At 40.1% G+C, this 17,176-nt stretch overlaps 1 protein-coding gene across 2 annotated transcripts in view; it reads left to right on the forward strand.

The window, feature by feature from the left end:
* The window catches only part of thsd7ba (thrombospondin, type I, domain containing 7Ba), an 86,580-nt gene that overhangs the window by 20,791 nt on the left and 48,613 nt on the right, over nt 1-17,176 (forward strand). For both annotated transcript variants that reach the window (XM_037239271.1, XM_037239272.1), the window contains exons 2-3: nt 3,582-3,889; nt 5,923-6,099. In XM_037239271.1, coding sequence (XP_037095166.1) covers nt 5,940-6,099 — 160 coding nt within the window. In that variant the 5' untranslated portion in view covers nt 3,582-3,889; nt 5,923-5,939. The remainder of the gene's footprint in view (nt 1-3,581; nt 3,890-5,922; nt 6,100-17,176) is intronic.

Genomic DNA, 17,176 nt, shown 5'->3' on the forward strand with positions numbered 1-17,176 from the left:
GTGCCAGTCAAGCACAGGCCAATTGTGCACAGCATACTAAGCGGGGAATGATCCATCACAACCACACAACTACGGTTTACTCTGAGGGCTGACATTTGAACTTAAGTTACAATTTAAATATTGTAACTTATTGTAAACAAAACATATTGTAGAGAATGTTGATTTTTACCGAAACAAAAATGGCTGTTGCGCCGTTGTGGGTGTCAACACAGCAGACTTGATATGCCCGTTACAATATAATAATTTCTCACTGATTCGCTGATTCAGAGAGTTATTAATGATTGAAATATATTTTTTAGGACATATTCATTGCTTATCGTAAGAGGCAGGCTCACATTCTCTCTTTTGTCCGTCATCGGGTAACTGATCTTCCGCTGACACACGTCGCCAATTTCTTGGGACTAGACTAGAAATCCACATGACTCTCAGTACATTAAAGCCCCTTTCTAGAGCAACATACGGAGTCCAGGTGTCTGTGCGACTACTGACCCATGTTATCAGCCTGCCTCAGCTACCCGACTCTCTCAAAATTAATCCTGACGCCGTCACGCCACCCCCTTGTTCGCCGTGACGGCGGCCTCCCAGTGCAACAATTCCCTCTGGGTCCTTCATAGTCACGACTCAGATACGCTCACCTGCATATCCTGGTCCCACAAGACGTTGCTTTCAATTGAAAAAATGACGGCGTGACCAGGATTATAGCCAGTTCTGCATTAATTACACTTTTTTTTTTTGTTGAATGAAGGGAGGTTGTGAGGTCAGGCGGGCGGAACAGCCACACACAACAAATCCGATTATCCAGGAATGGTTTGTTTCTCTTTCAGGCTCTCTATTCCTCTCTTTTTTTCTTCTTTTTTTTTGTGGACTCATTTCAGAGGCATTTGATTTTGTCCGTTTGTGCTATTGTTGTCACATTCTGCCCTAACTTCTCACCAAGGTCCACAGCAGTGCTTTCCTCCTCCTCCATCTCTTGTGATGATTAATTTCCTGAAACACAACCAATTAGCATTCCGGAAAAGGTAGATAAGAAATGTCCTTTCACCTCCAGCAACCCCGGTATCGTCTATGTTTTTCCTCAGAGACTTATCTCGTTCTTATCGGATATGTTTACACCAGTGAAGCTCATCATTTTGCAGCTTTTGTGTTTGTGTTTGCGCTGCATCAATTTTACATTTTCAGTGAGACCTCATTTCATGTTTCGGATGAAATATTTATTGCGTGAGACTAGGATCCAGTTGGATAAGGTTTATAATACAGGACTACAATGAGGCCTTTCCGTAATCTCAAACACAGCTATTTTTTGTTGAAAAAGGAAAAAAAAGAGTAAATATTGCTTAAAAATAGAAATATGATAAGTATATTTGTTGATGAATAGTGTTGATGCATGGGGCAATTATTGAGGGAGAAAGAAGACTGCTGAGCTGAGGGCCTTGGTAGAACATATTAGTTCAGACTTTGCTGAAGTAAAGATTTTCCAATCATATCTAATTTTATTTCTCTAATTCAATTAACTCTGTGGAGTACACATACATTTGCCTATTTTTCCAAATGAAGTCAGTCTCATCACACTTTATAATTAATCAATGTAATTCAGCAATCCTCTGAAGATGTCCTTTCCTGTCTGCTGGATAAGCTTCCAACCCAAGTCAATCTAAAAATAAAGAGAGACAACAAGAAAGTTAATAGCTGGGCTGTGTTTCATCAGTACTGCCTTGGGACCATATTTTTACGAAATAAACATCTTGCATCTTATCTTGAGGAACACTTGAAAGAAGCCTATGCAACAAACATGGAGCACTTTTATGTAATTATATTCAATCAAGCGTAGACAGTTTATCATACTTCTGAGCAATCATGCATCTTATTTTCTTTGCAATCATTTGACTCTCTGTTGTTAGATTGTACCAGGAAGTTTGTTTTTCTCTGAGATTTTCCGAAACTTGTGTGGTGATATTATTTGGTCATAGTGTCGTACCAGGCTTGAGGCCGTGAAGTCGAAACTAAGTAAAAAAATGTGCTCATGCTCTGGTCAGTACTTTGACCCCGTGAACTTGCCTATCTAGCCACACCACGGCAAAGCGAGGCAACCAAAGTACTTCCATGCCACAAGGATAAACAAGTGGCTGATTGAGTTCACAACCCTTGCCTCAAGAGCAGTTGTCCTGTCTGTTTGCTTGCAGTGCAGAGATAGGACTCTCCAAAATATTAAAGTTATCCAAAATTGTAGTTTCTGAGAGAAATGTGGTGAATGTCAGTGCTTGACAATTGAGGGTGAAAATGTTCTCCTGGGGGCAGAATGACCTGCAGTGAACTCATCAATTGCATCTTTATTATATTATATTATATTATATTATATTATATTATATTATATTATATTATATTATATTATATTATATTATATTATATTATTAATTCCTATGCAGCTAGCAACCCGAATTTTATTGATGTGAGGCAGCAGTGCTAAACAATACCAATAATCAAGTCTAGACGAGACGATTGCAGTGTTAATAAAGGTCTGTCTAATTAATGTGACGAAGCAGCACCTTTGTGGCATTTGTGGTTTATTTATTGTGTTTTCAGAAGAGACTTGTTCTTACAGAGCCAAGCTTATTGAAGCCTGAGTGGAAAAGCAAAATAAAGCATCAAAACGCCAGGGGAAATAAAGGTGAGGTGACTGGGATCTTGGGGCTTTCAGGAGCATGGCCGGGAAGATCAACGGAAGAGTGAAACTTGTCAGCTGGGCCAAAAAAGAAGCTAATGGGACTGTGTGGGGAACAAGGGGAGTAGTTGTTGATAAAAAAAGAATTGTGCTTGTTTCAAGCATGATTCGGAGTAGTACAGCAACAAACAAACAGCAAAAAAAAAGCAAAAAGACATCGCAACGCGCCATAGCACCCCCCCCCCCCCCATAGGGTGTTAAGTAAACAGATTAAATGTGAGGCCAGGGGTGGTGGTTTGCAGTTTCTGACAGCACGCTGTATTTTCCGCCGTTCTTTCCGCCTTGCTTAATGAGTCACTTAGAAACATATTGCATCTGTGTGGGGCTGCAAAGATTTGGTGTGTGCTTATATGACTTGCTGGCTATTTGATTGGTGGGGCAAACGTTGATAGCAGCTACATTGGATTGATGATGCAACTAAAATAGATCAGGCAAAAACCTGGATGACAACAAACAGAATGTGGTTTATTGTAACAGTAAAACTACTCTGACCGGTACTAGTTATTCCCAAAGTTACTTATGAGTAAATCTAGCTCGTTACTACCCACTTCTGACAAGGTAAGAGGGAGAAGAAAATCATTTTTTACATGTGCTATAAACAAATGCCTCATACTGATTAATACAACTGTATGAAGTAACACAGGAATGGTACAATATCTATTTCCATGGCAACATACACTGTGCTGTATGTATGACTGAAAAACTATTTTGGCTCTAATGTACACAAATGCATTCTATTTTTCAGTTTTTGCCTAACAGCTACACATCAAAAGAATATTTAGGTCATTTTTGTGTGAACTGACGATTAGTTCTTACGTCAGATCTTTCATCTATCTGTATTCTGTGTCTTCCCAACCTTCAGACTCGTAGCTGACTCCAGTACCAGGCTCAGCAGGTGTCCCCTCGACATATCCGACGCCAGGGGCTTAATAGTACAAGGTGCAGCCGGAGGTGTGACACTGTCCCAGCTCGCGACACATTGATTCGCACAGGATTAAGCCACTGGATGGTGCTTGAGGTGGAGGACCTGATACATCTGATTTACCCCGCCTGTCAGACTTAACGTCTTTGGAGGCCTCGTCTGCCTTGCTAGTAAAGCCACAGAAGGGCTGCTCCCTAACTGAACTGACAACATTGCCCATAGGGATGACTGGAAATCATCTTGATCAGGTATAATGTTTATTTGCAAAAATTTCCAGTGTGTATAGAAAATATTAGTTGTTTATGCTTCATATCCCAATTGAGCTACTTGGGGGTGGGGCTCAATAAAATAGTTTATTCATTCAGCCGTTGAGCCACATTTTGCAGTAGTACAATGTAAACAAGAAATTGAATTAGCGTTGAAGTTAAAGGTAAAATTGTTAGAAATGCATGCTTGTGCTTGTTTGGTTGGTTGTTTTTTTTTGGTCCGATTTGATTAGAACATCTTGGCAGACTTAAAAGAGCGGTTGATTCCCTTTTGCTCAATAACAACCGACTCGATATCCTTTTGCCGTCTCGAGAGAAGAAAATGAAGTAAGACGAGAAAAGAAAAAAAAGATCAGGAGAGTTTGAGGGGATTGCTCATAGCTTCCACAAGCACAATCTCAGGTTCCTATCTAAAATTGTCTTTAAAGGAAACACATCAAACAAGTCACGTTTGGTAGGAATTTTTCTTTTAATAACTTTAATCCAAGCGCAGCAACTTTATGGGTATAATTGGCTCGATTTGAATCACCCAGACGTATCCGAACAAGACTTATTCGTGTTTGCATATGAAAGGGGCGGGTTCAATCATAATCTTTTAAACATTGAATCGGAGCGCCGTATTTTCCATTCCATTTGGATCTGTCGAGATCATTTCTTCAAATTGTGAAAGCCAGAAATGTCCCTTGGGTTAACTGGGTGATGGCGCTAAATCCTTCCTTATCAAATTAGCCATTCATTTTAATAGATGGAATCAAACATCCATTACCCAGACCACCTGTGAGGGAAAATCCGGTCGAGCGTTCCTCATCCGTGAAAGATGTGTACGGCAAATCCGGCGAATGAGCCGCAGACAAGATAGGCGGGTAGATTGCCTTCCATCAGATCACGCCGTATCTAACAGGAGGCACTGCGGCATCTGAGCCACACTGCTCTATATGCCAGGTTTTCTGGAGCTACTGAGCACTTGGCACACTTCCATTGACCCAGATATTTAGCAGTTAGGAGATTTTCTTTTCACAGATTTTCACGATAGCCAGACGGCTGCAGCTCAAGCTTGAACTGTATAAATGCTTTAAACTCTGAAAAGCAACATTTTGAGTTATCCTGTCAACTGTGGTTACCTCAAACAGAAATATAGAAATACCGACCGGGTCGAGATTTCCTGGTTTTGGTGCAATTTGTCAATCTAAAGCCAACCTACGCAGAAAATATATTTCCTTGCCATCAGCATAAAAACACAACTAATTAAAAAAAAATACCCTCTTTACCATAAATTCAAAATACTGAATTGCTTAACTTGTAACACTAGAAAATTAGATAAATAAACATCCCAATGCTTTGTTTACATCCACCTTGGAGGCCAGTGAGCCTTCCAACCGCACGTCACGTCAAATTCAAAGAAAAATTGAACAGTCAAGTTGGCATTTGGAAACTCTTATCCGGGCAACACAACTTAAACAACCATCTAATTTTGCTTACCAGAGTCAAATTAAGCATATATTTATTTAGACACCTTACACGTGTGTCCATTATAAGGAATAAATTCTCAACTGGTATGACTTTTTATTTTTTTTGGGGTCATGCGGATTAAATTCTGTTGTCATATCTGTCGGTGGAGCACAATTGAAGGCCTGTGAATCCACTACTAATCCCTCTTAACACTATTAGGACCAAAATCCATGTAGCTACCGGTAGTAGCCGAGAATCATAAATAAGCCCCAATAAAAAAGCCACACATCCTTCCTATTACGCCATGATTTAAGTCTCCTCAACACTTCCACTTGTATTGTACGTTAGGAGGAGGCCTTGACTAATTATTTATGGTCGTTTTTAACAAAGGAAGGGCAGGCAATATGTCAAAGCAGCATGTGAGGATTCATGAATCAACATTGTGTTGAAAGTTAAGGGAGACAGATTTTTTTTTTTTTTTGAAGGCTCACAATGTGGATCTCCTTCTGTTAGACCTTGTTTACTTTTAAGAGAGTTTCTGATGACTTTTCCATCTTTCCCCCCAGGAGTAAGAGAGGACGCAATGGGCTGGACTATGACTTTAAAGGATGACTTTGGGGTCATTGTCTGGGCACGGGGAACTGGGAAACGCCTCTGTTTCTTCGTCCTCTGCTCGGTCTTACTCATCCATGTGCGATCTGATATTGTCTTTCATATGGATCATCAGTTCACATGGAAAACAGGTAACGATTTTTTTTTTTCCCATCTAAATGAAACCACCTTGATTTCTACTGTGAATCATTTATTATGTATTGTTGGTAATTCAAAGCAGCACTAGCCAAGGAGGTATTAATGAATTAATTCCTGTTATTTATTTGATGCGATGGGAGAATTTCTATAAATGTTCCTGTTTTGAGTGAATTGTTGTATCGAGCAGGCTTATTCTACCGGGAGCGGTAGTGACACAGCGGAGGCATCATAACTGCTCATCGTCACACTGCGGGCACAGAAATAACATCTGTCTTAGTGGTTACATGCCGGGCTCGGGCTGTTACGCTAATGCACATTGAAAAGACAACATTTGGAAAGTGAACCCCTCCACCGAGGGAAGCTCTTTTTTTTCTCTTTTCTACATAATACCCAAATAACGTTACGGTGATTGGTTTTCCTGTATGTTATGTCTTGAATGGCATTGGTAATTTTAAGATGTTATTGCTACAATTTTTGATCAGTCTCACTTTCCAAAAAAGCACTTTGAACGTAGCTCACAATTCATCCTTAGCTCGCTTCACAAGTTCAATAGGAAATGCAATTGCGAAGCAGCTTGAGGAAGAAAATGTGACTTTACCAGACAAAAGGGCCCCCTTGCTGGGTGATTGGTGTGCTCACTTCCCACTTTGTGTCTGGCTAATGACATTGCCTAAGTGATTAAGAGGCTGATTAATTTCACTTGAAGGAACGCATGTTCAAAATGGATGGAATCATGAAAAAATCCCGGGTGAGGTTCTGAAGTGTTTACGAGTCACCGTTGTATGAGAAGCTGTAAAGAAAATTTGAATCTAGAGTTGCTTTGCCTCATAATATGTCAGCCTTTAAGTGAAGGAAAACACTTTGAAAAACTTTGAGGGTCAAGGGTCAATCAATTGTTGCATTAATCAATAGAAGGTTGTGATTTAGTTGGCTGACGATCACAGCAGTGTGCTGTGTTTTCATCATTTTCATCCTTGTTTTTTTTATATAACTAAAAAGGAATACATTTCAAAACGTGGATAATTTAACATGTAATTTTTCAAAAGCTCTGCCCTACGTTATGCAAAACCACACGACTGAAGATGTCTTTGGAGGCCAGAAGCAATGTGGAATGAATCTTTTGTGAGTAGATGGAAGTCAAACCGAGCTGGATCTATTTAAGCTTGACCTTCATCAGCACCATGGAGAGCGGAATATAGCTCGGAAACACTGTAGCTAATGGCATCATTATTCCCTTTTTCTGCTTAGAAAAGTCTCTTGACAGTCAAAAGCCCACCCGTCAACCCAATTGAAGTCATTTGGCAATTATATCCATAAAGACTTGCATCAATTGTACAGTTGGAACAAAATTATTCAGTTCCTGGGCAAATGTTTCTCTTGAAGTAAAATGACAAATCAAGAGCTATAATGTGTGAGTGCTTAGCTGGAGCAACTTTAGAAAGATGTTTATGATAAAATTAGTATTTTTTATTTTATTTATTTTTTCTATACTGATAGGTAACCTTTTTTTTGTTGTTGAATTTATTCAATTTTATTTCAAGTGGTTGCACAAAATGAAATCATCCTGATCCCAAACATGATCAACATCCAGATGGTTTTATTTTGTGCAATCACTAGATGAAATAAAAAACAAAATTTCAGTGTGCCCTTGTTGGATAAAAATCATGACTCAACATGCTGGGTCCAATTCTCAACCCAATGCCCTCAGAGTCATTTGGACCCAGCGCTCAGTTAGCAATTCCACCCAATTTGGGTTGCTTTTGACCCGGCGGTTTGAAGAGTATGTTCCGACTCTGCAATTTAAAATATTGCTTACGGTCTATTGTCGCATTTCTGGTCAGAGGCAAAACAAATAATTGGCTGCATTTAAAATATTTTAAAAATGGGACCCATGTCTGCTTTTTTTTTTTTAGCATGACCTATGATCAGTTGAATGGGTGGAACCATACTGCTTGCTCACGCTGGCTTTTAGGCAGAAATGTCAAAGGCTTCAATACAAACAACAATCCAGCTTCATCATAAGTAGTCTTGCCCAACGACACTTTGACCTGTTGATATGAAAGACCCGTCTCCCTTCTGATCACGCGTTACATTGACCCTGACTTCCTCTAATAAATGTCTGTACTGGAAGATGCGGGGCGGATTCTTGGCATTTATCGACCTCTAGTGCAAGGCTCTCTCGCTCTCTCCTTTTTTCACTCGTACTAAATGTGATTCTTAGTAGCTGCCTCACACTATATAATACTATTTTATCATTGCTGATATTGTGGTGTATGTTCTTGATTTCACTTTAGCTAGCACTCTTGCGTAGCTAGCTTAAACTGTAAGCTGCTCGGTTATGAAGTTGAAAAGCCTTCAAAAGACCAAATAATTGGAGTCAAGATATCATCCGACATGTATTTATTTCTCACTTTTGCAAAGACAACAGAAGGACTAAAGTGATATCTTTCTTCCACATACTTGAGTGCACGGCACAATTGCGTTGGGTTTTGTCAGCCAGGGCTGAAATTAAACATTGTTTCTATCGCTGTAAATGATGTGGTGACTTTTTACTCGTAAATGGAACGAGTCAGTGAACGGAGCAATCATTGTGAAAATAGAGAAATCAATAAAAGATTTTCCTAGATCTGAAGAGGCTCGTTTTCTGCCAGATTATTTAGGAAGCTTACTGGGCCAAAGCCTGAGGATTCGCTCTTGTTCCGGGCTCATGTTTGAGGGGGAAAAAAAATGAACTAATTTGAGCAGCGATACAGTCGGGCAATAATGCTTTCATTTCAATGTCTAGATGCATGGTGGTGTGCCTTCAAAGCTGAAATCAAGGACGAGTACTGCAGGACAATAAGCTGTGAGGAGCTTAGAGCCTTCCATGACAATGTGCTGGCTGCTTCACAAATGGCTTTTTTTTTTCCGTGTGAAATGTGGTGGAGGAAGAAACACAATGGAATGGTTGGATTTAAATGGGTCGTGTCACTCGCTAAACTAAATGTCTCATGAATGGTCTGTCTGATATTTTATTATTGTGAATCATGTTTTTGATGATAGCATTGTTTTTGAAAAATAAAAAAGGTTGTTTGGCTATAATGATGGAAGATCAATTAAGGGCTTGACCACAATTATAAACTTTAATATCCAAGTATGAGCCTATCGAGCCTTTTCCGTTGCTGGTCCTATTACTTCTCACTAACTGTTATCTTTGAAACTCATCTTTAAACATTCTTATACACTTTGGCTGTTGACTTTGCATGAGATTTAATTTTGGTTTGAATAATTTTGAGTGAATAATAATTAAATGATTAATTAGTTTTACCTGTGTTTGTTGTTGCACGACTTAATTTTGAGCATTTTGTATGCAGCAGCGGTTGCTTTAAAGTGCTCTATAAATACATTTGAGTTGAATCTGTTAACACACACATTAATAAAATATTATGATAATAGGATGCTAACATGTTGACAATATTTATACTATAATAAAGATTCACTCTTCACAATGAGCTTGATAAAATGTTAAATAATCCCATATCAGTAAAAGTGTTGCCGATAAGTGGCTTCGGTGTGTGCTATTTATTTTTTATTTCGGCACTGCGATGTCTCTGTTTTGACATTTTAAGCTGTGCGCAGTGAAAATCTCCAAATGAAAATTTTTATGATGATGATGACTGTCTATGGCAAACATTTAAACTGCCTTGCATGCCCAAGCGCGGATATCAGCTATAAAACATCTTGTTATCAATGGCAGATTTAACCACTTTGTCCTTCGGATCACCTGAATGTTTACTCTACAAGCGTCGTGTCGTAGAGACGGCGGCTCTGATGGACTTTATGAAGTTTGGCATACATTCAACTACGAATTTTTTTTCCCGTCTATTATAGCATCCGACGTACTACACCGGAACCCAAATCTCATTGCGTTTTATAATTGGCAACTATTTTTGAATGATATAAAGATGTAGCAGCAGATTACGCAATCGCCGTTGTTTCTCTCTGAGTGTATGCCATCGCTATTTGAAGTTTGTTGGAAGTGACTCAATTGTTTTCAAATGTCACAACTACTTCGGTCCAAATGCAGCGGGTGCGTCATCAAGAGGAAAACAAACTCTCGAGGGAATTTTGCTTCCTTGCCAAAGCAAAAGGGCATGACTGAAAATTATAATAACATTGGGGAGGATCAGATAGCTAACGAGCTAATGTGGAAAGCACAAAAGAATGCTTGCAAAGCTGAAAAGACGCTTTATTGCAGTTGATTTGAACTCTGTGTTGGCACACGGAATATTGTTCTCCATGTTGATGATGTTCAATTTAGAAAATCTTATCGCGAGACAACCACACCCGAATGATACTTCTAGTCTGGTTTCCATTATTAAGCTTTTTTTGTTACAATACACTTTTTATCCAACAACAAATGATTAATGGGCTTCTTCGTACACAGCATACTTGCCACATTGACTAAATTATTTCATTCTGAACTGTGGTAAGTCGTTTCGATTGCACAGAAGGGGGTTGATTCATCACGGAATCAACTAATTGTGACAAACAGTGAAAAATCTTCTTTCTGAGCCTTATTCTGTTTATTTAGCAGTTGTTGATATAAAAAAAAAAAAGAAGGTTCTACCCACACTTTCGTGTAACTGTACTGACAAACTACTTTAGCTGTTAAAGATGGGTTTTCCCAGAAGCTTTTCAACACTCAGGTTGAACTTGTGTTTGCCCTTCTGTCAGGAAATTAGAGCGAGGTGTAGAAACACACTGTCAACATGACAAATCTCCCAACGTACTCAATACTTTGCTCTTAAAACCTCAATTTCCGAAAGGTATTCTCACAGACAAGCTTTTATAAACAGTGTTTTTCCACAGCGACACGTGTGGGGCTTTTGCTTCACCTATACCAGAAGGCATCAAGTCTCATCTTGATGCTTTTAAGTTTTACTTCTGAAAGGGGAAGTGGGAGGAACACAAGGCCATGTGCACGTTGGAATTAAGGGGTTAATAATAACTGAACTTTATCTTGTGAATGAAAATATCCATCTTTACGGATGTTGTTGATGTGGACGGTCGATAGGTCGCGTGGGTAAATGACTCCCACTTGGTATTAAAAAAAAAAAAAAAAAAGCTCTGGTGAAGAGTTGGAAGGAAGACATTTACTTTCCTGACCCTTGAAGCATTTTAAATGTCACATTAAATGTTTTTTGAGGTTCACAATTATATTTGGTATATCTTGGTGGAGCAGCGTAGAGAAGAAAATGTTTGGACAGAAAGTGACCAAATTTAAAACAATGCATGACGACATTGTAAGAAAAAATAAATAAAAATCCGCAGAGCTCTTTGCGTTCCAACATGGCAAATTTGAAAAGAGCAGGATTCTTCTTCTTCTTTTTTTTTTTTAGCCGTACTTCCAAGTAATTTACTTGTTAAAAGTACCTCTTGTACTGAACATGTTGTTCTTCTGAAAAAATAAACAAGCTATCTTCTTCTAATAACTAAAAGACTCTAAGAAGGGATCTTTCACAACCTGGATTACGCCACACACGTGGCACTTAGGTGTTCCCTTTTCAAATCGTTCTGTCGCAGAGGACGACACAACAGCCGAAAGCTTCTTTCTTTCAGGCCATGCACAACAACGTGTCAAAACAGCCCACTGTCAACGCTTACTTAGCGACACTTATGCAAATTTGATGCCGCGCTTTGACGCAAGTGCTTGTGCCCGTTGACAGTAATTTCTAAAAGCCGGAGCGAGGAAGCACAGGCCAATTTGAGGCAAGGCCGAGTGAGTGTACGCCACATGCAAGTGTTTCATTGTGGAAATAAGGTTGGGGTGGATTGTTTTGCAAATGTCATCTGTGTTTTTGTGCGAGACCAAACATCTTTGCAATAAAATAGCATTAGCAAACAATAATGTAGGGTTACATCGTTGCGGCGAACCCGCTCGTCTTCATACTCATTATTAACTAATTTAAGAAGTTGAAAATAGCCCAGACAAATCAAATAACTTTTGATCGCGTGCTGTTTGAGAGGCGTCATGAAAGTTCGTTATTCTAACACTCTGCAGGAGCCGTTCAGCATTGTATTACGTCAAGATTGAAAGTCAAGGATTCATGTCTGTGCAATGAATAATATGTAATGTGTTTTTTAAGCTAAGAATTTGAAATACACCAAGAATCATTTCGCTGACCAAAATGTGAAAATGAGAAGCAGACGGCATTACTTTTTTCAATATCGGCATCTTCTGTTTATACTTGCTATTCATTTGACAGACAACCTCGTCTAAGGGCTGATATGTTTTATTAAAGTATTTACTTCACAGTGAGCCAGAAAGAGAATCCGCATCTTTGCTGTTGACCTTGTCCTTTGTAAGATGCGACAGAATGGGGCATTCGGAACGTTGACATTAGAAATTTAATTGTACATCACTAGTATTAGTTTTGATTTTTAATTTCTATAGACATGTAAATATTTGGGAAATAATGCAAGAACAAGGGGGTGTGTTGAACTTCACCCCTGCACATTTCTGTTTTAATTAAATCTGAGTTTGTTCATCTTTTTGACGCATTGAACACTTTAATTTCCCTCCACAAAGGCACATTCACAGGCAGGTAGGCAGTGCAGAGGTGGAACGGCTGGCTGTGTGGGTGGAGACTATCATTTTGTTTGACCTCACAAATTGAGCATCTGAAGGGAGCAACTGAGGGGCGTGTAACCTTGGATGGTTGCTCTCTATTCTCTTATTCTGTCAAATTTCAATCAAGCGGTCCCAAAATGGAGCGATAACTCAAAGTTGGCTGGCATCTGATCTGCTTCACATGAAAATTTGTTTACCTTGTTAAGTGAAAACTAACATGCACATATACACACACGCACATGCACGCACATTTTCCAGAATTGAGACAAGTGATGAGTGTTGAGCTGGTATGCCCTTGTACTTGTGCCTTGCGCATGTTTCTGTGAAGGTTAGCCACATAAAAATGCTGTAAAAATATTTCATGGCTATTTGGAATTAATAGAAAAACTCTTGGCCATTCTTTGGAGCAAAAGCTTGAATAAAATTTGTGTTCATTCAGTCATTTAAAAAGTCCCAATTTTTATTGATTTATTTATGTATTTATTGCATACTGCCTGCTTTGTGTAAAGTGTCTTGAGTGGCAATTTAATTGACCCAATCATAGCTTTTCTACACAAAGCGTCAAGATCTTAGCCAGTCTGAAACTCCCGCTTGTGAGATGTAAAATTCAAGTAGGGGAAAAAAAAATAAAAAATCCCAACCTTTCATGTTCATTTTCCTTAATGGAGTGGTTTTGTTCAGAAGCCACTCGCCATGCAGGAGTGCTCTGTCTTTGTCAGCACGAACGCTTGCATCCCCCAGCAGCAGACTGAGTTGCAAGTAAATAGGTTACCAACTGGTAATATTTCTTATGTCAACGTGCATGTTATTTCTACCCCTCTTCCCTACTGAGTTTGATAATTAATCGCATGGTATTTATCCCCCGGGTGGTTGCACCATTTTAAAGCTCTCTGCCAAATTTAGTGAGATGTCTTCACTGAGTCCTACGCACTGTGAGTCGGAAAGCAATGCTAATGATGTTCTCATTGTTTGAATCGCGGCTTCTATGGAGACCCGTTAAAATAGCCTTCTCTGTTTACTGTCTATTTGACCCAGTGGGAACCACACGAGAGACACCGCGAGGTGAAACAAAATGGATTTTATTCGCAACCTCCCTTATGAGTCATTTTTAGGATGCACAGTGTTACTGATCCACGGCGCTTGCTTTATTCTATCCTTTGATCGCCTGCTGTGCTCAAACAGTCAAGTCAGGGGAGAAGATATTCGAGAGGGAGGCGGAACTCTGAGGGAAGAATTATACTGCCAGATATACACTTAAGGGCTTGCCAAGGATGTACTGTATTTACATTTTGGAAGCGTCACCTGTTATATATCAAACAGCAAATGTAGCAATGAGCTGACATCATCAACTTGTTACATGTGATAAAGTAGTGCTAATACAAACGGGCAGTGAAATTTTTTCTTGGAGTGCTTTAAAATGTCATCGTCGGGATTTAGTTAGACGACTTGAGTAAAATCCCACTTGAACGGCGGTATGGGTGACAAACTGGCTGTCACCTCAGACCGTGAAGAAAGCTCAGATCATTTCTAAGCTTTTTCAGGAAATTTCCACGACTCGATCAACATCTGAGACCTTTTGAGGTTCCCCTGGTGGATTGTTTGAGAACTACCAACAAATGTTTTATTTTTGATTCTACATTCTGTTGGAAAAAAAAATCCAAACTGCACATTTCCACGATGAATTGACAATAATTCATTTCAATAAAACGTAACTCATGGAGAGAGACGGCGCTGAGAAACTGGTGCTGGTGGGCTTCTCTCAAGGGGTGCTTGGGGGACCTTTCTTGATCCAATATCCTGCTCTCAGGCTGATTGATTTTGAAGCACAGGGCCTCAGTCAGGCAAAATATGTGAAACTCAATGAGGCTCCCACCAACACATCAATTTCCTGCTCTGTTGGTTGTTGGGGACTTTAATTCTACCCATTGACTGAAAATGCAGATCACTGTTGATGTGATATTCTAATGGACCGTAAACATTAAACCACTTGTAAATCAATGCGGCGCTGTCTTGTACTCCAAAATTTGTGTTTCTATGGATGGTTGCTATGCGCATGAGCCACTTTGATGCTTTGCGGAGGTAAAAAGATAAATTCAGACTTCTCTGGTGGCAGCGCTGCGTAGCTGAACTTACTATCATACTACTTTTTTTTTTTTTTTAAAGTTCGTTTTAGCTCTCAAGATAAGCTCTGTAGGGAACACCATCGATTCTGTCAGGAAACCTCGAGTTTATATCAGATTTCCCAAACATTCCATTAACTTCTTGTCTCTTCCTGTAATTCTGAAAGATAAACAAGATCTAAAGTGTGTGTACACATATTGCTATTGATTGAGTGTTGACAGCTCAACTTACTGTGTTTGGCTGTGTGGGATAAAAAGCGGCCGAAATAATAGACTAAATCTGAACATTACTTTGCTGCGTTTGTAAGAAACAGAAACAAAGCAGGGATGGGGGGCAGCCATTGCTGTGTGCAGCAGCCTGTCAGTAATCAGCATGTCAGTAATGTCGATTCTATTCATAACTCCCCCGATGAATAATGGTAATCCAATTATGGCAGCAAATGGTGTGAATCACGATCGTTTGCTCCACTTTTCTCGTCGTGTCTAGGTTTAATATGTGAGATATTTCACATTAATGATCTCCAAGTCAACACTCCTTTAAGCATGATGGTCTACTCTTGTTGTGGTTCTGAATGTGGAGTCGTGATTCTCCTGGAACCTCCTGGATCTCCTTTGAGGGAGATCCATATACAGTGGTAAACTTACAATTATCAAATTAAAGTAATGTTGACCCTCAGTGAAACAAAAATGGACAACTCTGATTTAAAAGCTCTTCATGGAGGACCAGCAAAGAGTCACCATAAATTAACATCAATGCATAAAAAGCCTTCATTGAACTTCTTTTCCAGTGGTTGAAAAAGTGCTCTTTAGTTCATTCAGTTGTCAGTACTTGAGCAGAAAGTACTTGCCAAGTTGAAATGCAACATAGCTTGGCGTACTCTCACTCTATATTAGAGGTGAAACAAAGCGGAACATTATCCTCCTCCTGAGAGAAGCTCGGGGAAAATCTCTCAACAGATGTGCAACCATGACGGAATGTCAAGGTAAAGCGTACAGGAAGGATAGGTCGGCCACAGATCGATCGAGCTTTAGCGCTGCACCTGCAAACACAGCTGTATCCATGAAAATTCCATTAAACGAATTCCCTCTTGGCATTTATGTCATGTTTGAATCTGTGCTAAACAATTTGCTGGATGTTACATAGCTCGCTTCAAAAAACTTTCGAGTTGGAGAGCAGCTCAGACTTATCACAATGGTCACTTTGTCCCTCCATGGCCACAATGGCCAGTATCATCACCCAAACACCTGGGCCCTTCTGCAGGTTAGAAGATATGGCCATTAGTTCTGGTCCAGTGTGTAACAAAGCAAAATCCCAGGTCAGTGGACGGCGGTGAGCAAGAGGAGTGAATGACATCGTATCCAATTACTTGTCACCTCGGCACAGGCTGCTCCGGGGACTTGAGAGAGCCACAGAAGACGAGCAATTGCACGGAAAGAGATTCAGATCGCTGTAGCTTTAGCTGCTTCCCGAGGCTCTAGTCACGATGTCTTAAAGCGAGACAGACTAAAGCATACATACATTGATACCGGCAAACCCGGCATGTTTTTTTTCTTCTTCAAAGTACGGCTTTCATGTACTGTATTTGTAAATATGAACCTTATGGGAAACAAACATGGATTCCATTCACTTAACCGCCATTTTATCATTTTTATAATAGCACTGTGCAGAGGCGTAGCCAGGAATTTTTCCAGTAGGGGCGCACGCCCACAGGAAAAAAAATCGAACATCACCCACGCCGTTCGCTGATCGCTAAAACAACATCCGGGTCCGGGAGGCAAACGGTGAATGGATAACATCGCGCACATAGAATAGCGCAAGCACATTCGCGCAAGACCGAAAGAAAAAAACGGCATGAAAATGAAGAATCGAAAAAGCTCGATTTTTGTTTTTTTTTCCAACCGGGGCGCAGGGAGTCCTAACCGGGGCGCTGCCCCGGCTCGCCCCGGCTTGGCTACGCCTCTGGCACTGTGCTTGAAAGGAAAGATTTTTTGGCGGGGATGTTGTCTTGTTATTGTGACGCAAATCGTCAGTGGAAGTGAGACAGTTATCAAACATTGTCAGACGAGCTTTTGTCGTTGTTGGTGATTAGCTAAAATTGAGGATAGCGAGGATAGTGTTTGCGCTCTGTCGGTCTTCCGCTGGGCTTTGTGGTTATTGTTTAGCATTCAAACAGAGCTAGTGCTGATCCTGTAAGGATGAATGCTGAATCTCAACTACAGCCCGCTGGGTACATGAGCATATAGAAAAGCAGCCTGGGGGTACGGAATTCATTGGCGCAGAATGCCGAAGTCACTTTCGATCTGTTGACTTGAGCCAGTGCGAGGTGCGTGCGGTAC

This window comes from Syngnathus acus, chromosome 21, assembly GCF_901709675.1.
Source record: "Syngnathus acus chromosome 21, fSynAcu1.2, whole genome shotgun sequence".
In the NCBI taxonomy this organism is placed as follows: Eukaryota; Metazoa; Chordata; class Actinopteri; order Syngnathiformes; family Syngnathidae; genus Syngnathus; species Syngnathus acus.